General features: G+C 43.1%; 1 protein-coding gene across 1 annotated transcript; it reads right to left on the bottom strand.

The window, feature by feature from the left end:
- On the bottom strand, window positions 1-27,067 carry TSPAN8 (tetraspanin 8). The gene is made up of 8 exons (XM_024212649.2): window positions 27,008-27,067; window positions 21,049-21,111; window positions 17,969-18,097; window positions 16,570-16,644; window positions 16,370-16,477; window positions 7,706-7,855; window positions 4,132-4,215; window positions 1-54 (listed from the first exon to the last, which is right to left on the bottom strand). Exons 1-8 carry the CDS (start codon window positions 27,065-27,067, stop codon window positions 1-3), a joined length of 723 nt encoding a protein of 240 aa, XP_024068417.2.

Genomic DNA, 27,067 nt, shown 5'->3' on the forward strand with positions numbered 1-27,067 from the left:
TCATTTTCTCTGGATCTGACAGTACAGGCTCATCGAAAACCCCAAACCAACAATCTGGAAAACAAAGACATTTATGGTATTACTTGGCAGTCCTGGAAATCCCTGCATAGAATTGATACACAGTAAGAATATTTTGTTTGCAAATGTCTTGGATTTACATGCAGACTAAATCTGTGGTGGAGTAGATTTTTTCCAATGACTCTCACTAGAAGCATGACTCTAGAGTATTGGGATTTTAATGAAATCAGTATGTACCACAGGTAAGATTGCAGAGAAGATGGAAGACTTAAACTTTGTTTTAAAAAGATGATGGCCCATGTTGATGGGGGATCCTTCTTCAGACATTGGATTTTTAAATACAGTTATTCATTTTTGTTTTCTAAATCTCTGGAATAACTTCTCAGACTCTGAAGTATACCAAGATTTTAGTTTCTTTGACATCTTTCATCTTTTCTATTTTTACCTTTTGTGTGTTTCACTAGCTTTTATATTATATCTATACACACACATTATATACATATGTACTCAGACACCCTATCATTTTGGGTGCTAAATAGTCACATTACAAATATTTTAAATTTACCAGTAATCTGATCAGGCCAGAAATGTTGCATCTATTAAAGAACTAGCTGACTGAAATAAAATCTGACTAAGGCGCAGTTTTGATGCAGGAATTACTGGGTGAAATTCTGTGGCTGGGGTTATGCAGGAGGTCAGATTATTCAGTGGTTCTCAACCTGCAGCCTGCAGGCCGCTTGCGGCCCAGTCAGCACAGAACTGCGGCTCATGTGACATCCTCAGGGCCATAGAGGTAGTATTTGATGCAGCCCACAATGGTAAATAGGTTGAGAACCAATTAGATGATCATAATGATCCCTTATGCCCTTAATTTATCACTATATGAAGTGTTAAGTAAAAACAGGAAAGATCCAAATACTCATTTATGAAGCAACTAAACAACAGTGTTTAACTTTTTCAAGAAATTTACAATGGAGAACATAGAGAATATACAGATCTAAAGCCAGACAAGGAGACAAATTCATTAGTGGCTAGTGTAAGCCACATAGGCATATTCACTTGTGCCTGTGTTGACTTTGGTCCAACATCCCCAATTCAAGGAGAATATGGTCTAATTTATACAAATATCACAGTGAGTAAATGTATCAGTATGCCGATAGCAAAAAGAAGAGACAAGGAGAAGCTTTGGAAGAGCACTTGTTGAGTTTGGTAGGGGGTTGTTTTTGGGGGTGGAGAGTGGTTAAGCAAGTGCCCTTTTAATGGCTATCATTTGAGATGTCATAACACATTAACACCTTGATGGCAGAACTTCAGCGGGTGTAAAATGTCATAGATTCAGTGACGTCAATGGAGCTATGACAGTTTGCACCAGTTGAGGATCTTTCCCTTGAATTTTTGTTTGTTTGTTTGTTTTTTAGTCCTCTCATGATCAAGAGAGACAGCAGCAAGGAACCATGCCCAAGTGGAGAACAGTGGCAGACTGTTGGCCAGAAGAAGCGGCATTTAAGGAGAAAACTGAGGTACAGCAACTGTAATCACTAAACTGAAGTGACTACAAGTTTATTTTTCATGGACAAGTTAATTCATCACATACATTTTTACTACATTTAAAAAGTTCCTTTTGCATTTTCACAAATGATCTATTTTTCCTTATTTGTGCTTTGCAATTTTCATCTAAGTGATCCACCATGGGTAGCTTCTTGAAATAATACCCAGCTGTCACAGGCAGGCTGGTCCTTTAGGCAAGCTGAATTCAGCCTGGCTTCTGACCTAGCAGTTACCCTCAGCCTTGCCCCTGATCTAGCCATGGAGCGGCAATTAGTGATACCAACTGGATGTAATGGAGTGAGAGTAACTGACCCCAGTTGCAGAGGATTACTTAAACACAGCTGAGTGGAGAAGACCCAGAAGAGAGGAGGTATGGAGTTCCCACTCTCTATGGGAAGGGGTTCGGGCAGGTAGACTGAGGAAAGCCGCAGTGATAGAACTGATCCCTGTGGGGGGACAGACACTGGAAATGGGGCAAGATCCAGGGAGAGACCATACAGGAGAGAAGACTCTCCTATGGAGACAAACCCACAGAGTAGGCTCCTGTGGTTGAGTAGCTCTGAGGTAGGGTTTCTACATGCCGCAGAAGACTTCAGTTGCCCAAGAGGGCAGAAGAATTATTCAGATGTTTGGATTTTCATTTGGACCTTTTGGTTACCCTGGAGGGGATTTGAACTTTATGTGACTTGGCTGGAGGGCTGAGGTACGGAAGATCCAGTGTGAGGCAGATGGTCAGTAGGCAGTGCTGGAAACGAGGACCCCATGCAGCATCGCACCCTGACACAAAGGTGTGCTATGCATGGTGAGTACACGGCCTTATATGAAATGCTAAGTAAAAGGTTAGTTGCAAGTCATGCCAAGCACTTCAGTTGCACTGAGTCTTTTCTGCTTACTATTATTTTTCTGGACATGGATTTTTTAGGTTGGGGCTCCTGCACACTATTAGGCCAGGGAGAATAATTCTCTGCCAAAGCAGTGCTATAATTTAAAAACCTTTTCAGTCTGAATTATGGATTCAGTACATGCAAAATGCTCTTTGTCATCCTCAAGTGTCTAATTTCAGGGGGGGAAACTACAAAGAAGTAATAAAAAAAAATGTGAAATAATGGAATGAGGCAAAGCAATTAAGTTCCCTGTTTCTTAGGCATAGACAGAACCTAACATTAGTCAGGTGGTTAACTAGATAACATCACTTTTCCCCCTCATTCCTTTAGAGTAAATGTATTGTGTCATTGTTCAGTAAATGAAGAAACAATTGAAATAAGTAGCCAAAACTTTCCAATTGTATATTCTGCTCTTTACCTGCTTAAATTTCCTTTAGGGGGGAACTGTATCCTCAGAACAATAATTCCACATCATAATCTCTCTATTATGTGAGGGCTGCAATTTAGTTACAATTGAGATTAATGTAGCTGACCTGAACTCTTGACAATACAAAGCTTTCTTAAATCAATGTATTTAGAAAGACAAGGTCGATGACTTTTTTTGGACCTGATCCAAAGCCCATTGGAAGGTCTGTTGACTTCAGTGGACTTCAAATCAGGGCCCATTAAAGCAATTTTTTAAAAAAAAGGTTGAATTTGAGGTTCCAGCAAGTAGTAATGGCTGAAATTGAGATGGTTCAGGGTGACAGTCTGGTTCAGATGAGCATCCCAAAGTTCAGACCAACTTCCAGCTCAGCTGGAAATCCCATAAGGATGGGTTCTCTTGTGAAATTTCTACCATTTCCTCTATCTAGTTGGGCCAGAAATAGAACAAGAATAGCATCTCTTTTGGTATTTTTGGCCCCTCTGTTTCTGCTGCTGACAAGAACCAGAAAATAAAAACACACATGAAAGTGAGAAAAGAAAAATATAAAAAAAAACCCCAAAAACTCTATGATGGGGCTACTCTCTAGATCCACCCACTGTGAGCAAGTGGGTAGGAAAGGAAGGGGTGAAAGGAGAATCTCTTGTTCTGCCACTTCACTGCCAGACAGCATACATAGGACTGGAAGGAACCTCCTGGGTCATTAAGTCCACTTATTTGCTATTGCAGGCAACCCTATCATATAATCCCATTCAGACTCCATTTTAAAGCTATGTTGTTTGCCCCATTACCTCTAGTGGGAAGCTGTTCCAGAACCTCACTCCTGTCGTGGTTAGAAACCAGTAACTGTCCTGACGCACAGTAAGTAAACTATTCTCCTCCCAGCAAGTGGGGGGGAATAGGGAGAGGACTGTGACTCTCCCCGATATGCTGCTGGGGTTATGCAGCTACGTACCAGCTCTTGCTCAGGGCCAGTTGTAAAGTTACAATTTAGTCCTTAGGCTGTAATTTCTTTGCAGGAAGTGGGACGTGGAACCTGTTTGTACAGCACCCACCACAGTAGGATCCTGATCCTGAGGTCTTGAGCCTTACTGCAATATATCTAAATACTAAATGATAGTACAGTTAGGGATGAGGTTAAAGCCAATTCACTCTTGCCTAATAGTAGAGCAATCCAGGTATTTTAATCCCAGACCCAGCATACTTTCAAATGCAACACTTTGCTTGTCATCTAGTAAATATTTTAATGATTTATACCTCAATAAATGCCAGTCCAAATGCGATCCCCATAAGTATGACCATATGGTGTTTGAAGAAATCAATTACCACAACGCTACATGGCTGAAAGAAAAGAAAAGATTAATTATGAGTAATATAAGCTCATTAGGAGTACAGCCTCTAAAATCATTGGCTGCATGGGATAGCACTGGCCAAAAAGGTAATCCACCATGGGCAAGAGAAGCTGTTCTAATTTGCTCTGGTTTGTTACAAAGACAAAGAGTACATCTGCAACCATCCTGTGCTCTGGGAGGAATATCTGCTCTTTCTCTTCCCAAATATGAATCTAGTATCCAAATATTCAAGTAGGGTAAAGTTTCAGAATAAGAGACACTGCTTCAGTGTCTAGGGTTTGTGATACTGCCACATGCAAAATGAAGTAAAAATATCATTTGCTCTTATTTTCTCTGTCTAATCCCTTTTTATTAGAGAGGGGCCAAAGCTGTGAAGTCCGGGTCTGGAAGTGAGTCAATTTCCCATTACACTGATATTTGCATTTGCTATTCCAGGTCAGGTTTATTACAGGCTCAGAGCAGGATGATTGGATATAGAGCCACATTTAAATCCAAACTTTCTCAGATGTTCGAGGGACTCAGGCTGGAAGTGAGATGGAGTGAGCAATTCAGATCTGGAGTTCCAGTTTGAGCCTCTCTGTATTTTTTTATAAATGTACATATGCCTGTTCTTATCATGACTACATTTGCTCAAGTCGGTGACTAACTGCTCTTGCAAACCGTGGTGAAGACCAAGTGAGGTCCAGAGCCATCAAAACTACAGGGACCCTCCATCACCACCACTGTCCCCTGCCCGACATGTAGATGGGCTTTCACTCTATTTTCTCCCCAGTGATAAACATGTTTATCTTTCTCTCAAAAAGGCTTAAAATTTAGCTCTAACTCACTATTGCAGCAAGTCTCAAAATGGTGGGTTCGTTTCACAAGGATCCTGCCAATATCCACTCTTGCCCATAAAATTTGGTGGTTTGCACAAGGAATTTGTCTTGCACCCACAATAATTCATCTATATTTTCACACTTGTATTCTCTGGGTCCATTTAGACCCTGACTGAACTTTGGCCAAAGAGGAACATATCATTTCATATTTCTGAATGTTAAGACTTGACTCTGCCACCCTACACACCTGCTGAATATACCCTTATTCACAAGCAGCTTTCCTTCAGTGACACTACTCAAAGAATGAATTAGTACTCAGCATAAATAAGGGTGGCAGAATCTGGCAATGAAGTTCAATATTTATAAAAATCTAGCCCCCAAATTTGATATTTATAGAAATCAGCTATATAGGGGATGTAGATAATGGCAAAACCAGACATGTCGTAGCACTAACTTTCTAAAAATGCAGACATTTTATGCCTGTTTTCACTATTTTTCTCTGGATTTGCAGAGTTCTAATTTCCATGTAATGAGACAGATAAATCTTGAAATAGATGAATTGAGTTCCCTTCTCCCACCCTCCAATTTTTGTCTGAATCTCTCTTTGCTGCCTGTCATCATGCACCCTGTCTTACTGTTATAATTAAATGCTGAAAGCTTTTCCAAGGGGTTCAGCTGGGGGAAATGGCCCCTCAAGTGTGCTGTCAGAAAACATGCAGCATTTCATTCCAGCGGATTCTATAACTGAGCGTGAACCTTTTTAAAAGAGATTAACAATCTCTTATATTGAAGCCTTTCATCCTGAAATAGTCTTAAGTACTTTAAAAGCTATGGGTCAAATCCTGGGCAAACATGTCTGACAATGTAGTTATCTTATTGTGTGGAATCCTGAGCCTGGGGTGAGAGAGGAGGTGAGTAATCCCCATAGCAATATGGAGCTGTCGCTAAGGCCTCCTGTCACTCAGAATCTTCACTGGTGACCACAAGCTGGGAACCCAGTCAGGCTGCAGAGGTCCTTCGGGCATTGCACCACACTGTAGAAAGACAGGCATGGCAGGGGGAGTAGGCAGCAGCCAACAAGCATGCTGCACTGCACAACCGCTGGAGGAGAGGAAAATTTAACTAAGTGTAAGCAGAGTCAGGATGAGCTCTACCCTGACATCTGGTGGTGAATTATGGCGAGTGTGGAAAAGAACTCCAGGGGCTGATCTTGTTTGCATAGGCACACCCACTCGCCTGGCATGAAACACAACAACTGAAAATGGTTACTTTGGCTGGTGTGGGATCCCCAGTTTCTCTATTATTGGGGCGGGAAGAATAAAGTTTTGTTACCCTGATTCTGTGAATCAAGGCCAGTGGAACTGTTGTATGACAGAAGGACTGAGTGAGTCCCTCACCATTACCTAAGTAGCACTTGCTTGACAAGGGGCATGGGTTACAAAACCCAGTGAATTGAGAGAGGATGGGGACAGGTATTTGTACCTGATGGTATGGGCCCCCTCTGAGGGTTTGGAACACCAATTGCACCGCCTCCTCTCTCCACTGTTGAATGTCAGAGCTAACTTTGATTCCCTTAGGAGTCTAGTTACAGGCTGCGGAGCTGAATTCACTTTGGGCCAATGGTGCACCAGCACTGGGGCTCCCCTACTATACTATGAGCTGAAATCACTAAGAGCTGAAATCACAAAAGAGCTGATGTTATTAAGAGCTGAAATCACAAAAGAGCTGATGTTATTAAGAGCTGAGATCACTGAGGCTATGTTAACTAGTGGGGGAGCCTGAAGCTATATTGCTCAGCAGCTGGCGGAGCAATTTGTGGGGACGACTGGAGGAGCAGCGAGCGGCGTGGAGCCTTGCGGGGCCGGTTGGAGTGGCCTAAGGAACGGCGAGCGGAGCTGTTTGTGGGGACGGCTGGAACGGCTCACAGGTCGGTGAGCGGAGTGGAGCAGCTTGTAGAGCGGAGCAGTTCGTGGGGTGGCAGGAAAGTGGACTGGCTTGTGGTGAAGGCTGCGGCGGAACCCCCCACGGAGAAACAGACGGCTGGCCAGCCTCGGATCACGTAAGGTGCCCCTTAACACCCTGCGTGCCCCCCCCCCTTTTACTCTGGGACTGCACTGACCAGGGACAGAGACTTTGGGGGTTGTTGGACTTTTGGGACTTTGGGTGGTTGCTGGACCCAAGAGACTTTGGGGGTGTCGGACTTTGGGGACTCTGGGTGATTTTTGGTTTGCTGGATTCAAGAACCAAAGGGAAAGGACACAGCCCAATTTGCTGGGGTGGGTTTTGCTCATGGTTTGTGTTGTGAATCCTGTTTGTGGTGTTTTTTCCAATTTTATGCTGATGTCGTTTACCTCATGTTATTAAACATTTTCTGCTACACTCAGACTCCGTGCTTGCGAGAGGGGAAGTATTGCCTCTTAGAGGTACCCAGGGTGGGGGCTCGAGCCGGTTTTGCATTGTGTTATTGAAACGGAACCCCTAGATACAGAACCCGGCCCTTGTTGCTGCCAACTAGATGGGCAGAAGGGTTACATAAGGAAAACAGAACAAACCCTTTTCCTTTTCAAAAGTGTCAGGGGCTCTTTAATGACCAAACAAAGCAGACAGAACCTCGCTCTAAACCTCTTTTTGGAAAGTGCAATATGTAAAAATCGTACTTACCTTTTTATAAATGTATCTGTTAGAAGAAGAGATACAGAGATCTGTATTTTGGTCTTTCTGTGCACATTCACAGATCTTGAAATTACCATAAGGAGTATTAAAATTGCTCCCCCAGTCTTCATATCCCTTCACCAAACCACAGCACTGATTCTGTAAAAGAGGAGAAATGGAGGGGTGAAAAGGAAGAATGGTAACTGAAAACAAGTCACATAAATCTGTTTCACACTTGCAAACCTTACCAAAACATTGCACATCTAAGAGGCCCTTTGCGTACATGTATCAATGTCTTCTATCAATAATCAGAATGGCAGGTGAATTGTAGTCCATAAATAAAGAGGATGAAGACGAAACAGATTTCCAATATACAATAAGAAAGAATCAGTAACATGGCTTTGGATTAATGACTGCATGTGCCACAACATAGCATGTAACAATGTTGGATGTTTTCAGAATTATGTTTTTTCCCTGCATTTTTATTTGTATGTTAGACATAGCCAAAGTATTTCACATGTGAAAAAAAGCCAACCTGGAAAAAGACAATACAGGCATATAAAAATGTGATAGCTAGAAAAATAACTACCGTAAGGGATGGGTAGCCCATGAACCTAGGGCCAGAGAGGCTAGGGATTTGTTTTGGGTTTAAAAACCTAAACCAAGTGTGGTTTTGGTTCAGGTTCTATTTTATCCAAACCATCAAAGTGCATGGGTGGAGGTAGGGCATCACAAAGTTCTGGTTTTAGCTCTTCTCTGTTTTAAAGGGCAGCTGGAACCACTCATCTTGTAGAGATGCAAACGTCATGGGACACCATAAAACAATCATGATTTACTAAAAAACAGAGCCACTATGGCTCTACCTCTACTTTTTCCAGAGAGACTCCTCACCCCTCCTGGGGGCTGTCTAGGATATCATAAGCAATGGGTTGGGTCAGCAATAGGAGGGGGCAGCACAAGCTGTCTAAACACTGTCTGGCTACCATTCCCCTAGCATCCCTGGCAGTGTTCATAAGAAGAGTCCTTAAGCTCATCCCCTAAAGTCATGTGCTCTTATGGACCAGGCAATGCACACCCAGGCATAATAAGAATGAATGGTTCTGAGCAGCAGCTGCTCTGTGGTGAACGGCCTGTCCCCTGATGCAAATGGGAGTTGAGAATATTCTGCACTTCTCAGGAGGCATCGTTCAGGATCAGATGCATCTTGAATGTTCCACCTTTTCGTGTGAAGCATGCATGGATATGAGCCTGGATATAAACCCAAAGAAAGAACCTCTCTTTTTATCCTGTTTTATTTCTCTCTCTTTTACAATAAAATATAGCATTGCATGACTTTCTAGTAAGGGAGAAAATATTTTAGATAAGCAACACATGGTGAATGTTCCATAAGATATGCTCATTTTTCTTTATGACTTACATAGTCCCAGACAGGCTCCCTTATCCCAGGAGTAAATTTGCCACTACAGACTGGTGGTTGATTTTAAAATAGTAAAGGTTGGAGTAACAACTTTCCTTCAAAAGCTCTTCAGCTTGGAACCAATGGCCGTCAGCCCTCTTCTAAAGCATCTTATCTCACTGGTGGTGCTGTCACTGGGTGACATTTGTCATGGCAAAATAGTATCAGTCATTCTTTGAGTGCTGAAAAGATTATACAGATTGCATATCTAGGTTGCTGCCATAGCTGGTTTGAATAGGGAGTGCAGCCAGATAGAGAGAGAACTTCCCTTAGATAGGGAGGCTTTTAATGCTGGGCGCAGTCTCTCCCTTGGCGCAGGAGTCTGCCAGCTCTGAGTTATTGCCTCATTAGAGACCTGTAAAGTGAAGATCTCAGACTGGGGAAGGAAGGGAGGGTTAGGATTAGCAGAGCTTGTTATAATGTTATCGTTCTTTGTTCTGAATCCTCCTTAATAAAGTCTTTATACAACATTTGCTTTCTCCCATAAACCCATTATGTCGTCATTCCAGCACCGCTTGGATCCATCATCATTTATTTTAAATAAGATATCAAATTTCAATGAACACAGGTAAAATGGTGTGTGATCCGTAGCTCTGTGATGGGGTATACAAACCCCACACTGGGACGGAAGAGGTTAAAGGACTAGATTGGGTCCAGGTAGCCCCGCCATTCCAATCCCGCAGAGCATGCTCCAACTGGAGACAGGGTTGAAAAGGGAGCAACCCAGCTCAGAAAGGGGATGCTGAGGAAGAATGCAGACCTGCCCTGAAGGCTCCTGCAAAAAAGGGGCTGGAGAAGCCTCCCTGAAGGCACAATGCTGTATGCACAGCCCAGCCGGGGCTGGCCATTTTTGGTTTCCTTTTTCTTTTCCCCTTATCTGGGATCAGAAGCTGAGGGAAGGAAACTGTGTTAGGAAGGGACCCAGGGAAAGGCCCCTCCCAGAGGCCCAATGCTGGTGACCTTCCTAGGCAACAGGGCCAGAACCTCAGTATAAGTGGGAAGGCCACGAGGCCCCCTCTTTCCTCTTCTTCCCGTGTGGCCCTGACCCTGCTCCTCCTCTTTCCCTCTGAGGCATGATTCCATGGCCAGGCCAGAAGCCGGAGCCAGGCTGTGGTAAGAGCTGCCCAGGGAGCCCAGGCTGCTGTGAGAAGCCCCAGACCCTCTACCTGCCGTGGGTGGGGGTCAGGGTGCCTGAAAGCAGCCCCCAGCCCATGCCCCTGCCTCCTCGGGCACTCCGCCCAGGGCAGCTGAAACGTTTGGGGCTCCCCACAGCAGCTCGGGTTCCCTGGGCAGCTCTTATCATGGCCCAGCTCTGCGTCCGGCCTGGCCAGGGGGCAGGGCCTCAGGGGGAAGAGGAGGAGCAATGGGTGGGGCCTCTTGGCTAGGGGGTGCTAAGGCCCACCTCAACTCCATCCCCTCTGGGAAGAGGCTGGTGCCTCCAGCAGGGGGTGTGCTTGGCGGCAGGGGAGATGATCACTTTATCAGCTTCCTGCACCAGGAAGCGCAGCCCCTGCTGCCACCGCTCCGTGCCTGCCCAAGGCTTGCAGTTTTTTTGGGGGGGCAATGCGACCCCCGAACTACACCCAGGTTAAAAATTGGGAGGGCCATGGTCCCCTTGCCCCTCCCCCAGTTCCAGCATCCCTGCTCCTAGAACCCTGGGTTGGAGCCCAGTGGAGTGGGTGGGCCTGGACTCTCCTACCACTGCCGCATGACCGAGTAAGTGCTAACCACTAGGCTCCTTGGCTCACCGAGGACCCCTTTACAAGCTCCTTCTTCCATTGAGTATTTAGAAGAAATAAAAACTAAAACAAAGTACTTTAAATTCCATCCTCCTGTATCATGTTTGTGTTGGAAAGGAAGTTTTTCTGAAGGTAGAGAAAAATACTGAGACATTTCAGGCATCACTTAGGTGAGAAACTGAACAATCATTGCCAGTCTAAACTAACGCAGACGCTACAGATAAGTGCTTCGCCTATAGAGAGTAACCAAAGCCTTTGAGCAGGTGAGGCACTTTTTATATTGAGAATTTCTTTAGTATTTTTAAGAAGAAAATGAAAATGTTATTTATATTTTATGCCCAGCACTGGCCAAATTCTAAGGTCTTTTTAGTTACTGCATCCTTACGCAGGTAAATTCGAATAAAAGTTCTAAGATAGAGTTTAAAGATAGAGGGTGGTGACAGAATCACAATCTAGCCTAGGGATGAATCTCCATTTGAGCACGGGGGTTCAAATTGCATCCCTCATGTCCCCATTGCTGTGAATCAAGAATCATAGCTGTGAATCAGGTCTGTTTTCTCCAGAGAAGATAAGGTCCACTGGCACAGCAGTCAACAAACCTAGCATTATATGAGGTATTCAGAATGGTAGTAGAGACAGCTCCAAGATGCAAAGTTTGGTTCTTTATCTGACTTTGAGCAGTGTTTGAATCTAGGAATTTAGTCTTTCACTTTATTCAGAGTGACAAATTTTAGGTCTGGATCCAAATCCAAGATACTTTTAGACTGTAATCAAGTCACCTCTTAACCTTCTCTTTGTTAAACTAAATAGATTGAGCTCTCTGAGTCTGTCACTATAAGGCATGTTTTCTAAACTATTATTCATTCTTGTGGCTCCTCTCTGAACTATCTCCACTTTATCAACACTCTTCTTGAATTGTGGGCACAAGAACTGGGCACAGTATTCTAGCAGTAGTCACACCAGTTCCAAATACAGAGGTAAAATAACCTCTGTCTTTCTACTTGAGATTCCTAGTTTATGCATCCCAGGATTACAATAACTTTTGTAAGTAGCTATATGGGAAACAAATATTTACTAATGGGCTCCTCAGTCTAGAAGAGAAAGGTATAACATGATCCAGTGGCTGGAAGCTGAAGCTAGACAAATTAAGACTGGAAATATATATAAATTTTTGACAGTGAAGGTGAACCATTGGAACAATTTACCAAGGGTCATGGTGGATTCTTCATCACTGACAATTTTAAGTCAAGATTGCTTTAGGGATTATTTTGGGGAAGTTCTATGGCCTGTATTATACAGGACACCTGATAATCACAATGGTCCCTTCTGGCTTTGGAATCTATGAATCAAAGGGTACGTCTATACTTACCTCCGGGTTCGGCGGTAAGCAATCGATCTTCTGGGATCGATTTATCGCGTCTTGTCTAGACGCGATAAATCAATCCCAGAAGTGCTCGCCATCGACGCCGGTACTCCTGCTCCGCGAGAGGAGTACGCGGAGTCAACGGGGGAGCCTGCCTGCCGTGTGTGGACCTTTGGTAAGTACCTTTAAGTTCGAACTAAGGTACTTCGACTTCAGCTACGTTATTCATGTAGCTGAAGTTGCGTATCTTAGTTCGAACTGGGGGGTTAGTGTGGACCAGCCCAAAGACTGGATATGCTCAAATTCAGAGGCTTGGTTCAGGTATCTCTATAATGGTCTGTATTTGGTTATAGGCCTGTACTCTCCATAGCAGTAAGAACAAAGCTTACAAAATCAACAGAATGAGTATGCAAACCCTGCAAAAGAGAGACAATACCTCTGGATCTTCTAAACTCAATAGATAATATCTGCGATCTTGTAAGCTCCATAGTGGTATAACAAGTGCGGAGCTTACATGGGCCTTAGGAAGGGGCTAGAGACCTTTCAAGGAACAAGTGTGGGCAGATGGGCAGGATCCCCTGGGAGAATAACATGAAGGGCAAAGGGGTCCAGGAGAGCTGGCTGTATTTTAAAGAATCGTTATTGCGGTTGCAGGAACAAACCATCCCGATGTGTAGAAAGAATAGTAAATATGGCAGGCGACCAGCTTGGCTAAACAGTGAAATCCTTGCTGATCTGAAACACAAAAAAAGAAGCTTACAAGAAGTGGAAGATTGGACAAATGACCAGGGAGGAGTATAAAAATATTGCTCAGGCATGCAGGAGTGAAATCAGGAAGGCCAAATCACACTTGGAGTTGCAGCTAGCAAGAGATGTTAAGAGTAACAAGAAGGGTTTCTTCAGGTATGTTAGCAACAAGAAGAAAGTCAAGGAAAGTGTGGGCCCCTTACTGAATGAGGGAGGCAACCTAGTGATCGAGGATGTGGAAAAAGCTAATGTACTCAATGATTTTTTTGCCTCTGTCTTCACGAACAAGGTCAGCTCCCAGACTGCTGCACTGGGCAGCACAATATGGGGAGAAGGTGACCAGCCCTCTGTGGAGAAAGAAGTGGTTCGGGACTATTTAGAAAAACTGGACGTGCACAAGTCCATGGGGCCGGATGCGCTGCATCCGAGGGTGCTAAAGGAGTTGGCGGATGAGATTGCAGAGCCATTAGCCATTATTTTTGAAAACTCATGGCGTTCGGGGGAGGTCCTGGATGACTGGAAAAAGGCTAATGTAGTGCCCATCTTTAAAAAAGGGAAGAAGGAGGATCCGGGGAACTACAGGCCAGTCAGCCTCACCTCAGTCCCTGGAAAAATCATGGAGCAGGTCCTCAAGGAATCAATTATGAAACACTTAGAAGAGAGGAATGTGATCAGGAACAGTCAGCATGGATTCACCAAGGGGAGGGCGTGCCTGACTAACCTAATTGCCTTCTATGATGAGATAACTGGCTCTGTGGATGAGGGGAAAGCAGTGGATGTGTTATTCCTTGACTTTAGCAAAGCTTTTGATACGGTCTCCCACAGTATTCTTGCCGCCAAGTTAAAGAAGTATGGGCTGGATGAATGGACTGTAAGGTGGATAGAAAGCTGGCTAGATCGTCGGGCTCAACGGGTAGTGATCAATGGCTCCATGTCTAGTTGGCAGCCGGTTTCAAGTGGAGTGCCCCAAGGGTCGGTCCTGGGGCCGGTTTTGTTTAATATCTTTATTAATGATCTGGAGGATGGTGTGGACTGCACCCTCAGCAAGTTTGCCGATGACACTAAACTAGGAGGCATGGTAGATACACTTGAGGGTAGGGATCGGATACAGAGGGACCTAGACAAATTAGAGGATTGGGCCAAAAGAAACCTGATGAGGTTCAACAAGGACAAGTGCAGAGTCCTGCACTTAGGATGGAAGAATCCCATGCACAGCTACAGACTAGGGACCGAATGGCTAGGTAGCAGTTCTGCAGAAAAGGACCTAGGGGTCACAGTGGATGAGAAGCTGGATATGAGTCAACAGTGTGCTCTTGTTGCCAAGAAGGCTAACGGCATTTTGGGCTGTATAAGTAGGGGCATTGCCAGCAGATCGAGGGACGTGATTGTTCCCCTTTATTCGACATTGGTGAGGCCTCATCTGGAGTACTGTGTCCAGTTTTGGGCCCCACACTACAAGAAGGATGTAGAAAAATTGGATAGAGTCCAGCGGAGGGCAACAAAAATGATTAGGGGTCTGGAGCGCATGACTTATGAGGAGAGGCTGAGGGAACTGGGATTGTTTAGTCTCCAGAAGAGAAGAATGAGGGGGGATTTGATAGCAGCCTTCAACTACCTGAAGGGGGGTTCCAAAGAGGATGGAACTCGGCTGTTCTCAATGGTGGCAGATGACAGAACAAGGAGCAATGGTCTCAAGTTGCAGTGGGGGAGGTCTAGGTTGGATATTAGGAAACACTATTTCACTAGGAGGGTGGTGAAGCACTGGAATGCGTTACCTAGGGAGGTGGTGGAGTCTCCTTCCTTGGAGGTTTTTAAGGCCCGGCTTGACAAAGCCCTGGCTGGGATGATTTAGTTGGGGATTGGTCCTGTTTTGAGCAGGGGTTTGGACTAGATGACCTCCTGAGGTCCCTTCCAACCCTGATATTCTATGATTCTATGATTCTAAGTGAGTCTGCAGACCTTGTAAATTCTCTTGGCAGCATGTGAAGACCTTGAAAGCTTTTTATTCATGGCTTTCTATGTTACTTACAAGAACTGCTGGGTGCTTCAAATTTTCTTGAGTAAGGGTGTTTGGATGAAGAAATTTACAGTATCTGTAGGCACGTGGCAGAGTTTGTAATCTTTGAACCACAGTTATTTGGTTTACATAGCTCAAACTTAGGTTCTTTGAACCAGACAATTTAATTTATGGATCTTAGATACATAATATCCAGACTTTATAAACTCACATGGTCCTTAAGTGATTTACAAACTTTACATGGAACTTTGAAGTTCAAATAGTTGTAGTAAATGAGTCAACCATAAAACCTTCTAAAATATAGCTCAGTAGTTCTGAGAGAAAACAAATGAATATAACAAAGTTGGAATTTCTACACAAGCAGATATGATATTCCTAAAAAAAGAAGAAGAGATAATTACCAAACATTCTCTTTTCTTCAAATGTGCATGTATCAAAAATGCTTAGTGCTCTGACAACACGCAGGTACTTAGATAATACAATAAAGACAGTGGGATAAAGACAGATACCAAACTTCCTCAAAATGTTCCTCTAGAAAGAGACTTTCATAAGAATGGCTGTACGGGGTTAGACCAAAGGTCCATCTAGCCCAGTATCCTGTCTTCCGACAGTGGCCAATGACAGGTGCCCCAGAGGGAGTGGACCTAACAGGTAATGATCAAGTGATCTCTCTCCTGCCATCCATCTCCATCCTCTGACAAACAGAGGCTAGGGACACCATTCCTTACCCATCCTGGCTAATAGCCATTAATGGACTTAACCACCATGAATTTATCCAGTTCTCTTTTAAACGCTGTTATAGTCCTAGTCTTCACAAACTTTCAGAAAGTTAAAGGATGACTCATATGTAAGCCCCTAGTCAGTGGCTCAGACCCTATGGCGGGGGGAGGGACTGGACATGGGGGACTGCATAGTGGTGGATCCAGCGAATATTCTAAATCAGAGACAACATGTGGGGCAGGGCAACTGGGGTCATGTGTATCCCCAGATTTGCTGCTTGGCTTGTACTGAGCATGCTCACACGGACTTCACATGCTCAGTAGCATCTGCTGAAGCCTCTGCCCTCACTCTGCTCCCCCACCCCGCTATCGGCAGATACGGGTCGTCTCTATGCCAAACCTCTACCCCCAATTCTTACACAAACGTCACTGCAGGGAAATCATCACAGGAAAGAACTCCAAGCAACACAAAGAAAATAGAATCCCCCTGTACAGTTTTTCAGCTGCATTTAGGGCAGTTTATGCTTTTTCAGAAGGGTGATACTCAACTCTGTGGCAGTGTAGTGATAAAACAAGGGTTAACTCTGCATCAGATGCAACAGACTAGACAGATAAAACCTGCCTTCAATTACCATTTTCTCAAACTTCTGAAACTTCTCTTGAAATACTTTAGAATCCTCAGTGACGGCTTGCAACTTCTTTGCCTCCTCGGAGAGAGTCTTGTTAAGTGTGGTTTCTATCTGGAAATCCAAGTGATATTATATTATAATAGTTCATACTGTGTGTAAAATATTGCAAAGAAATCAGCAAATGTGATTGAACCATACAGTACCTGAGACTTATACACTGCTCCCAAAATACCTGCTACGACCTGAAGGATCAGGATCAAAAGCAGTCCAATAAAAAACTAGCAAGAAAACAAAGAAGAAAAAAGTTAATACTTTTGACCAGCAAAAGATCATTTCTTCCAGCTTGGTGGCAAATTATTATTTACATGAATGGAAACTTTGGTAGAGCAAATTTACATCCTGGTGAGAGCTGATCAAAGTATTCATCCTAACTCAGTTTGAGACAAAAATTGCCCTTTTTCTGTACACAAATGCCCTGGACCAGTGTAAGGGGTGATGTGGTGTTTCACTGTTCCAGGAGGAGCATTGGGAGCTGTTATGTTTCAGGCAGGCACAATCTATCCGAAGACTGCTAAGTTCACATGAGGACTGCATATTGTACTCTATCCATTGGCATGGTACAGATTGCTGCCTTCCCCATTACAAATGTTTTGTGCAGATCCATGTGTGACATTTTATGCAAATGATGTAATGCACTAATTTGCATATTTTGACAAACCAATCCCATAATCTTCAAGTTGTGGTGAATATACTTGCACTCCAAGCAGTATGGTGTAGGATGTAGAGCTGCATAGTACTTAGCAGCTGTGGTTAAGGATGCTGGGTAGATGGCTTGGTGCTGGGTAAGGCAAGCTGCGGGTGGGGGGCAGTCAGGTGTGACCTGGGGACTATCTGAGGTGACTGGGTGGAGGGGTGACAGTGGTGGGAAGCTGGGAGAAGATTGTTGGGGGAAGCGGAGTGGGAGTTGGTTGGGGAGAAAGCTGGGAGCTGGCTAGGGGCTTTCTGGACCCAGTACTGGGTACCCCTCACCTTCTGTTCCCACATGGTTGCCACTAACTGTTCCTTCCCCTCTGGGATCCAGAAGAGGGAGAAGGGCGAGGGGAGACAGAGTGCCCACACTGGCCCTGGCACTCAGGACCAGCTTCGGGCCCATTCCCACAGCTGTCAGAACCAATGAATTCTCAGTAGGGCTGAAACGATGTGAGTGTCACACCGGATGCATGGCACTTGGCAGCTATACCCGTACACCAGCCCTGCTCTGTGTAAACTATCCTTTGGAATAACTTCTTCCTGGGTTTGATGGAGTTAGGAGTTCCAAGAGTGAAGGGACAGCTATCATGGGAGGCCACTAAGCAGCCACAATATGGACCTATATTTTTGGAAACCCTCCCAACCCTGCTTATGGAAGTTGCCTTTGTCAGACAGTGAGAGGCATCCCACCATGCGCTGGGTGGAATGGTTCCAAACAGTTAATACAAATAATAATTTGATCAAGCAGAACTGCCCCAGATTACAACCAGTCTCATTTGCAAGGAACTTTTCCACAAGCCCTAATTTTAGTTTGAAAAGTTTAGGCAAAGGTTTTTCTTTCTGTGACCCTACCAAGATCAGCATGCATTGACTTTCCTTCATTGCACCACAGCACCCCAGGAAACCAAGGACCATAATGATGGAGCCCACTGCTATCATCAGGTCAACAGCTGAAAACAGGCTACTATCTAAATTGAGATCCTGTAGAGAGAGAGAAACAAAAACTCAGCTGTAAGAAAATCCTTTCTAGAAGAAGGGTAATTTGTTAGATAACCTGATCTACCTCTCCCTACCCCCCCCCCCAAAAGAGGGTGACTTTGTAGTTGAGGATAGAGAACTGTTATGTATGGATTAATCAATCAGGGTGACATTCTTTCATGAGTAGAGGACACCCCTAAGGCCTGTGAACCCATTTCAGCCCTATTTTGAGAGTTTAAGTAGGAATTAGCAGTCTATTGTCTTTGTGCTGGCCCTCTGCACAGGGGTGAATTTCACCTTTAGTGAATAAACAAAGGTCTTTTGTCTTAAATATGATTTGTTCCGTTTTCAGCCAGTAAATATTTGTTTTTACTTTATGTAGAAAAAAATGATTACCTGGAAAAATTCTGTTATTAATCTAGTGTTGGGGGGGGGGGGGGGAAGTTCTTCATGACAATCCCAGAAATGCACTCACTTACTCTGTTGCACTTCCTGTGAGAGCACTATTCAGAATAGTACTAGATACACAAGAGGGCAAGGTCAGATACATTTTTCCAAGGCTTCTATTTGTTTTAAACTGGTTCCTCAGTATTACTCTAAGGAATGGTGTCTGTATTTTGATGTGTGTGATATTTAAGCAAACGATTCCTATAATTCAATATAATTAAATATCAATTTATTCAGTTCCGATTGGGCATGAGCAGGGCTGTAGGCCAAAATTGAGAGAAACCTTCAAAGAATATTTTCCTCACTGTTGCCAAGATTAGTAACAATGTCTGGAAGTTGTCACATTTATCTTCTGATGGAAATAGCAAAGGTGCATATAGACTAGTATAATATGAGGAATGCAGTGTGCTTTACTTTTCCAAGCTGAAATAAACCTCCTATTTACTGTTAGAGAGCTGTATTCATCTAGCCAAATCCTGAAATTGTTACTTAGTAAAATAGTCAGACAAAATGCACATTGACTTTGAATGGGAACTTTGCCTGAGTGAAGACTGGAAATGATGTGTAAGGACTTCAAGATTTGGTCTCCAACTCTTAATTCTGCAGGCAGCAATTGAAGCGATTCAGCTATTTAGAATTAGGGATCCAGTTCGGGAAAGCACTTAGGTACACACTTAAATACTGTCCTGAATAGAAATGCTTTCCTGACTCGTGGCCTTGCAGAGCACAGTTGTGATTAAGGTGTCCCAGGTATATAAGGCCATTTGGGGAAGTGTGCTGTATGAAGTCAATAAGACGTGTGGCAACTTGAGCCTCTATAGAAGATTGGAAGATTCGAGACTGGAACTTGTCTTCTATCCTCTTATGTAATAAAGAAGCTCATAGCTCTCCACTTCACCACCACCAATGACTTTATATAAAATATGGCCATATTTCATTGTACCAGGGGACTCTATAACAAATATACAGTGTGTTCTTTCATGTCCACACTCTGGCAAAGGTGGGAGTTCACTCTCAGATTGACTGGCTGCAACACAGCCAGCCGCCAGAGGTAGGACGCCAACATCTTTTTTTTTTTTTTTTTTAAATTGTAAATGTGAAAATGTTGATCAAAGACATATTGTTCTTGATTGATGGGAAAAGTGCCCTGGCTCATGGTATGGCAACAGACTGGCAATCAGATGTCTTGGCACTTTAATCAGCCCTATAAAATCAACCTGGAAGTTGGAAAAATTGTTTCCAACATGGATAGCTATTTTTTTTTCACTTCTGGAATCAGTCAAGAAGCATTTTGAGAACAAAATTACTCACAAAGTCTCAAACCCATTTATCTCCCTCTGGCCCAGATTCATGCACTGAAGAAAAGAGTTATGTTTCTCACGAGTTTGGAGCTGGATGTGTCGTCCCCCCCATATCAATATATTAAATCTTAAAAGCTCAGAGTGCATACTAGTCCACTAAGCCCCTCTGTGCTATCGAACCAGCCTCCCACTGAGGGAGATTCCTGAGCAGTGGCAGATGGAAGAGTTGCTGTTAGAGTGTGACTCCAATGGAACTTTGCTGTCAGGGACCATGGACAGTAGGTTGCAGGGGGCCCCAGAACCACTGAAGAAGCAAAGGGCCTCCACATAGAAGGCCTTGGCCTCTGGTAGATTCCTCAGAAACCTTAGACCATGGTGGGTAAACTTCCTGCTTATTTTGTAAGGAGGGATGGTGGTAGGTGAAAATCCAGTGAACTAATCCAAATAAACTCCATGAAGGGGACCTTGGGCAGTTTCCCTCTCCTCTCGTCTCCAGCAGGATTTCTGCAGGAAACGACTTCATAAGGACTTCTTGATTTGGCTACCTTAGGGCCCTGTACTGCAAATCCTTACTCATGCAGTAAAAAGGGTTACAGGATCAGGCCTCATATTTTTACAGTTCCATTGGAAACATAGGAAAAATATTTCTTACATGTAAAGGCTAAAATTGCTCAGGCATTAGACATCCCACTTTTGAGGAAGGGTTAGAAAGCAGAAAATTCACTGGAAAATTCAAAAGGGTTCCTGAGTGCACTTACTTCTTTTTCTAAAAAAATTTGGACTGACTTTTGAGGGGACTATTTGTTATGTGGGTATTGATCTTTCTCCCACATTGAAATCAATGGCCCAGTTCCCTTTGACTTCAACGGGAGCAAGATCAGGACCATGTCACACAATAGAAATCTAAGCAGCTTTGCCACCAACACTGTAAACATATATAGTAGTAGTACCATAAAGAAAAGCTCACTGCACGCATACCTCTGCAATTGTACCATTCATTGCATCTGACCACCTGACTGATCCCTCTTATTTAATGTTAGAGATCATAATTTGGTTACTATACACACACACCAGTCACCTCACTGAAAGGCTAGCAAGCTCATGGAAATTACTGTGGAAAATGAATGTGTGTTTATTAGCTGACCCAGTGCTTTAGCATTTTAGGCTGAAAAAAGTGGGTTTTTTTGTAGGACAGAATACATTTACCTCCTGAGCAGCTTTGCTTACACGCATCCAGATAGAGACCCCCAGAATAATGCAGCCACACATCTGCAGGGAAAAAACATCAGTAATAATAATATCTAGCTCTCATCTATAGCACTTTCCATCACTAGCACTCAAAGCACTTTACAAAGGAGATCAGTATCATTATCCCCATTTTACAGTTGGGGAAACTGAGGCAAACAGCGGGGAAGTTCTTTGGCCATGTTTGCCCAGCAGTTCAGTAGCAGAGCTGAGTCTCTGCCCATTAGGTCACACTGCCTCCCTGTACACACACTCAACATCCCCAACTGCACCAGGTGCCTGCAGAAATACTGAAATTATCTGTACGGCAAAGCGAAAGAAAGATCAACAGCCTACAGCTCAGGATACAGCTTCACAGCCGGAAACCTTCATAAATGGCAGTTGAATTTCCCTCACTCACCCCAGTGGTGCAGTGTGCTGTGCACCAGCTGCCTGATGTTTCAATTCCAGAAGTTCCTACAGTTCAGTGATGATTTATGTATGTGGTTTGGGAGGCACTTTGTGATCCCGTGGGATGAGGGTGTACATAAATGTACAATGTTATAATAGTTAGAGAACACAGTGTATACCAGAGTTGTAAAAAAAGATCATTTCTCATATCAGGGCCATCCACATGGAGGTCCCCTACCCCCAACAGCCTTTTGTTCCCTGGCACTGTTTCTCTAATGAAACTGCACTACCAGGGGCTCCCTCTGCCAACAGCCTTCCCAAGCTGCATTGCCTTTTGCAGATAAGTACTGCAGGACCAGAGAAGGGATGGTGTGCATTCCCCCACCCCCCTTAGCCCACCCACTCTTTCCACTTAGCTTAGCCAATACTTAACCCAACCCAATGGGTTCCAACCCTGCAGGCAGCTCTCCACAGACTGGTAGGAAGTTAGAAATAGTTCTGGGTGCAGGACAGATACATTCCCGTGGGCCCAATATGGCCTAATATTAATGATCAAGTATCGAATATTGAAGTCCTCCCTCACTTTTTATTCAGGTAAACTTGCACTGATTTCATGGTTTTTTTAATTATGTCCCTGGGAGTCTGATTGGTGACTGAGTAAAATCTGAGAAGGATTTCAGGATTTGGCTCTGAGTGACCCACCCACCCCGTGTTTTTTATTAGCTGCAGTGGCTGACTACAAACAACCATGTACAGATCCTGGTTTCCAAGAATAATATCAGCATTGCATATCAAGCAGGGGTGTACTGTACCCAACTGGAGACATGCCCAGCTAGTTGAAAGCATACGTCCTGTGGCCTTTCAGATATCCTCCTCAGACCAGAGAAGACTAGGGTGACCAGACAGCAAATGTGAAAAATCGGGACAGGGGGTGGAGGTGTAATAGGAGCCTATATAAGAAAAAGACCCAAAATTCGGGACTGTCCCTATAAAATCGGGACATCTGGTCACCCTAGAGAAGACCTTAATGACTGGATGAAGGATTAGTAGGCAGGCAAAGGGCCCGACTTTCCTCTCACTAACTGTGATGAAACTCAGATTAGAACCACTGAAATAAAGATAGTTATACTAGTATAAGAGGAGAACCAGATCCAAAGAATGTACTGGCTTGAAAGAATGGAGGGGATGTGGGGAGAGGAGAAAGAAGAATCATTTAAGGACAGACTGCCACGTTTACACAAGTTCAGCACTACCTTGCTGTATCCCGTTAGTGGTCACTTTAAGTAAGCGTGGTAGAAGATTACCTTTAAATTTTTGAGAGAGATGATGATATAGGCGTCTCAGTAAGATAAAGACCATTCCTGGACATACTAAAGTAAAATTGTTATTTTTATAATTTTTAGACATTTTTCCTTAAAAAAACCCCTCACCCACTAAAAGGACCAGTATAATACTCAATCTCAAATCCCATAATGACTTTAGCAGATTATTTAATGTGGAACATGGCCAATATTCAAACCTGAACACTACATTTTTTTCTGCTTCAAAGTAAAAGTCCTGTAAGTACATTAGGCTTTTATATCTGAACAAGAGGAAACAATAAAAAGAGAGGATATTATTTGCTACAGCTATCTCATGTTATCAAATTTTAACTAGAACTTCCATTGAAATCAATGGCGACTTTGGCTTAAAAACTGATGGTATTATATGACCCCATGTTCAGGCGTTGGTCTATGTCACTGAGGAAAATATTTGGTTATGTACCAGACATTATGGGCTTTAGTCACGTTCACTTCAATGGCACTTCTCATGTGAGAAAGTACATTTGGCCTAAACTCATGAACAAAATTTGACCCACAATATTATTAATGACTTATTACTGCCACAGAAATATATCAGTAATAATAAAAATAAATAATGGGCCAGAACTAGATTTTCCATTTAGTGGGAAACTCCAATTTCAAAATGTTTCCTTTCCGAAATAAAAGAGAACCAAAAATTGTTGCAGTTTCCTGAAAAATTATGAAATTCACCGCCACCACACACAGAAATAGTTTCAGATCAATCAAAATGTTTTGCTTTGATAAAGTCTACATATTTCATTCCAATTTAGATTTTTTTCTATAAAACCCAAGTTTTAAAAAATCTGAAACAAAAAGTAGTTTCAAAATGAAAAAAAATGAAGCATTACATTCTGAGAGGGTCAAAACACAATGTCTCAACCTTATCGGAATGCGCCGTTCTGTTTTTTTTTTCCAAATGAAATTTTGTCAAAATCAATACATGTTGACAAAATGTTTCATTTTTGACAAATCCGCATTTTTGGATGGAAAAATGTGCCATCAGAAAATTTCCAACCAGTTCTATGGGTAAAAGCAAATAACTGAGGGCTATATTGTGGCTTTGCCACAAGCCCTGACCAAGGGCCACCCATGTAGCTGAACTGCCTCAGGAGCAGACCAATGCCCAGACGGTCTCATAGGGTCACAGTCTGGTGCCTGGTTCCCCACCCCCTTCCTTCAAAAGCAAGTGCAGTAAACTGTGCAAGCCCTACACTTGATGCAGATGTGCTGACTGTGATGTCTGACTAGAATACTAGGGCTCCACCCACTCCCTACCCACATGGGTAGGTGAGGGAGTTGCAATTGCATGGAGATTGCACTCCTCCCTGCACTGCTTCATGTATTGTAGGCAGCCTGGGTAAAGAAGCAAGGAGGAGACTTACACACCCTTATTCCCTTGCATGGATGCATAGGCTGGAAATCAGAAGGTTTCTAACTCTCAGAGGAGTGAGGTTCTGGAACAGCCAGTAGGAGTTGCGGAGGCAAACAACCTAACTAGTTTTAAGATGAAGCTTGATAAATTTATGAATGGGCTTGTATGACAGGATTGCCTGTGATAGCAGGGGATTGGACTCGATGACCCAGGAGATCCCTTCCAGTCCTATGTCCTTACAGGAGCCCTGAATAAAGCTCTGCCTTGATTTTGTTGAAATTCAATATACTAAAAAGTACTCAAGTGCCAATAGATGTTCTGAGGCTGATGTTACCTTAGCTTCCTCTTATAAGCTCAATTTTTCAACCCCACACTGGGGGGCAGTGCAAGTTGGTTGGATTGTTGGTACTTTTGGCAATGCCAATAGACCCAGTGCTCTGCCCACTTCTGGACAGTGCCAGGATGAGTGTGCTTGGGGAACACTGGCTAAAAGCTATTGTAATACCCACTGTTCTCCCTGCTGAATTCTGAGTGCTTCCACAGAATGTGGACATGGGAGAAATGCAAAATGACTTTTTTGTTTCTGTTTTCACCAAAAAGCTTAGTAGCAATTGGACCTCTAACATAGTAAACACCAGTGAAAATGAGGTAGGATCTGAGGTTGAAACAGGGAAAGCACAAGTTAAAAATTACTTGGACAAGTTAGATGTCTTCAAGTTGGCAGGACCTGATGAAATACACCCTAGAATACTCAAGGGGCTGACTGAGGAGAAATCTGAGACATTAGCGATTATGTTTGAAAACTCATGGAAGATGGGAAAGATTCCAGAGGATTGGAAAAGGGCAAATATAGTGCCAATCTATAAAAATGGGAATAAGGACAACCTGGGGAATTACAGACTAGTCATCTTAACTTCAGTACCCAGAAAGATAATGGAGCAAATAATCAAGCAATCAGTTTGCAAACATCTAGAAGATAATAAGGTGATAAGTAACAGTCGACATGGATTTGTCAAGAACAAATCATGTTAAACCAACCTAATAGCTCATGTCAAAATAACCTAATAGTGACAGGGTAACAAGCCTTGCAGATGGAGGGAAGCAGTAGATGTGGTATATCTTGACTTCAGTAAGGCTTTTGATACTGTCTAGCATGACCTTCTCATAAACAAACTAGGAAAATATAGCCTAGATGGAGCTACTATAAGGTGAGTGCATAACTGGCTGGAAAACCATTTCCAGAGTAATCAGTTGTTCAAAGTAAAGCTGGAAGGGCATATGGGGTCCCGCAGGGACAGGTCTTGGGTCCGGTTCTGTTCAACATCTTCATAAATGATTTACATAATGGCATAGAGAGTACACTTATAAAGTTTGCAGACAATACCAAGCTGGGGGAGCTTGCAGATGCTTTGGAGGATAGGATTAAAATTCAAAATGATCTGGACAAACTGCAGAAATGGTCTGAAGTAAATAGGATGAAATTCAATGAGGACAAATGCAAAGTACTCCACTTAGGAAAGAACAATCAACTGCATACAGGAACTCCTTGCTTAAAGTTGAAGTTATGTTCCTGAAAAATGCTACTTTAAGTGAAACAATGTTAAGTGAATTCAATTTCCCCATAAGAATGAATGCAAATAGATGAACAGATTAGACAAATTGTAAATAGGTAAATTAATGTAAATAGGTAAACAAATGAATGTAAACAGATTAGACACACCTGTCAGGAATGGTCTAGTTATTACATAGTCCTGCCTTGAGTGCAGCAGACCAGACTACATGACTATCGAGGTCATATCTATGTTCAGCTTAAACTTTAAACACACTCAAAATCAGCCTGGGCTAGGTCTGAGTTCACAAACCAGCACTGGCTCATTAGAAGTTTATTTATTGTGTCCCCAAGGCATCAAAGGCTTTTGCAAACTCTATCTGGCTAGCCACAAACTTTCAGAAGCTACTGTTTGTGGTTCCTTTTGAGTTTTGTCTTCTGTTCACTGGGAAAGATCCCCTGAGGCAAGTCCCGTGGTGTAGCTACTAATTCCACTTCTGATTTCAGTGTCCCCTTTGTCAACCTGTCACATCTCTTGCCTAAGGGTTGACAAGATTCAGCCATGAGGAGACTGGTTTATTTGAACTCAAACCTTTCAAAAACTTCCAGGTCTGCAAACAAGTAAAGACACAACAAGTATGGAGATCTGTTTCAAACCAAACTCAGAAGGCTTCATGCTGCTCTTCTTTTACATCAGGCCTGGATTCTACTCTCTCACATACTCCATCCACTTCAATATAATTACCCCTAATACACACTATTGCAACCTGTCAGCTTGCCAAAGCCAAAGTAAGAGACTCAGTGCAAGACAGAGCCAAAATAAGACATATACAAAAATTATTCCTGCAAAAGATTTAAAAATGCTTCTATAAAATGATTCTAACCCCCGATGTAAATAATTTACAACAGTAAAACCGAGATAGTTCATATGTAACATAGGCAACTTTTGGACTATAATGAGTGATGTCCCTCAAAATGAGGGCACTTGCAATATGTCGTCACAAAAGCTAGATCTCTAATTTTGAATGTACAAAAAATGCCAGCATTTACTTAGCATTGAAAATGAAAGAAAACCAGAGACTAAGCTAATGTTGCTGATAAGCTGAAGTTAAATGGATTCTCTCTCCCCTCTGCTCTACCTATTGCCAATCATACTCTAGTTTTTTATTTATATCTAATTTCCTGTATAACTGCTGCTGCTCTATTCCCTGAATACGGTGGGCTCCGGTTCCCATACCACTATTAGTAACTTAAACATCAACTTACCCAGAACAAAAAGTTGAAGATGAACATGGAATATTTCATACAGCTGCTCACCCCTGCCAT

Source organism: Terrapene carolina, unplaced genomic scaffold (assembly GCF_002925995.2).
Source record: "Terrapene carolina triunguis isolate 2854851 unplaced genomic scaffold, T_m_triunguis-2.0 Scaffold68, whole genome shotgun sequence".
Classification (NCBI taxonomy): Eukaryota; Metazoa; Chordata; order Testudines; family Emydidae; genus Terrapene; species Terrapene triunguis.

Coding starts and splice junctions, on each gene's coding strand:
- TSPAN8 (XM_024212649.2), bottom strand. CDS start 27,067: ATGGCAGGGGTGAGCAGCTGTATGAAATATTCCATGTTCATCTTCAAC. Junction 16,645..17,968: donor GTCAATGCATGCTGATCTTG/GTAGGGTCACAG, acceptor TTTTCTTGCTAG/TTTTTTATTGGACTGCTTTT. Junction 16,478..16,569: donor GAGCAGTGTATAAGTCTCAG/GTACTGTATGGT, acceptor TTGGATTTCCAG/ATAGAAACCACACTTAACAA.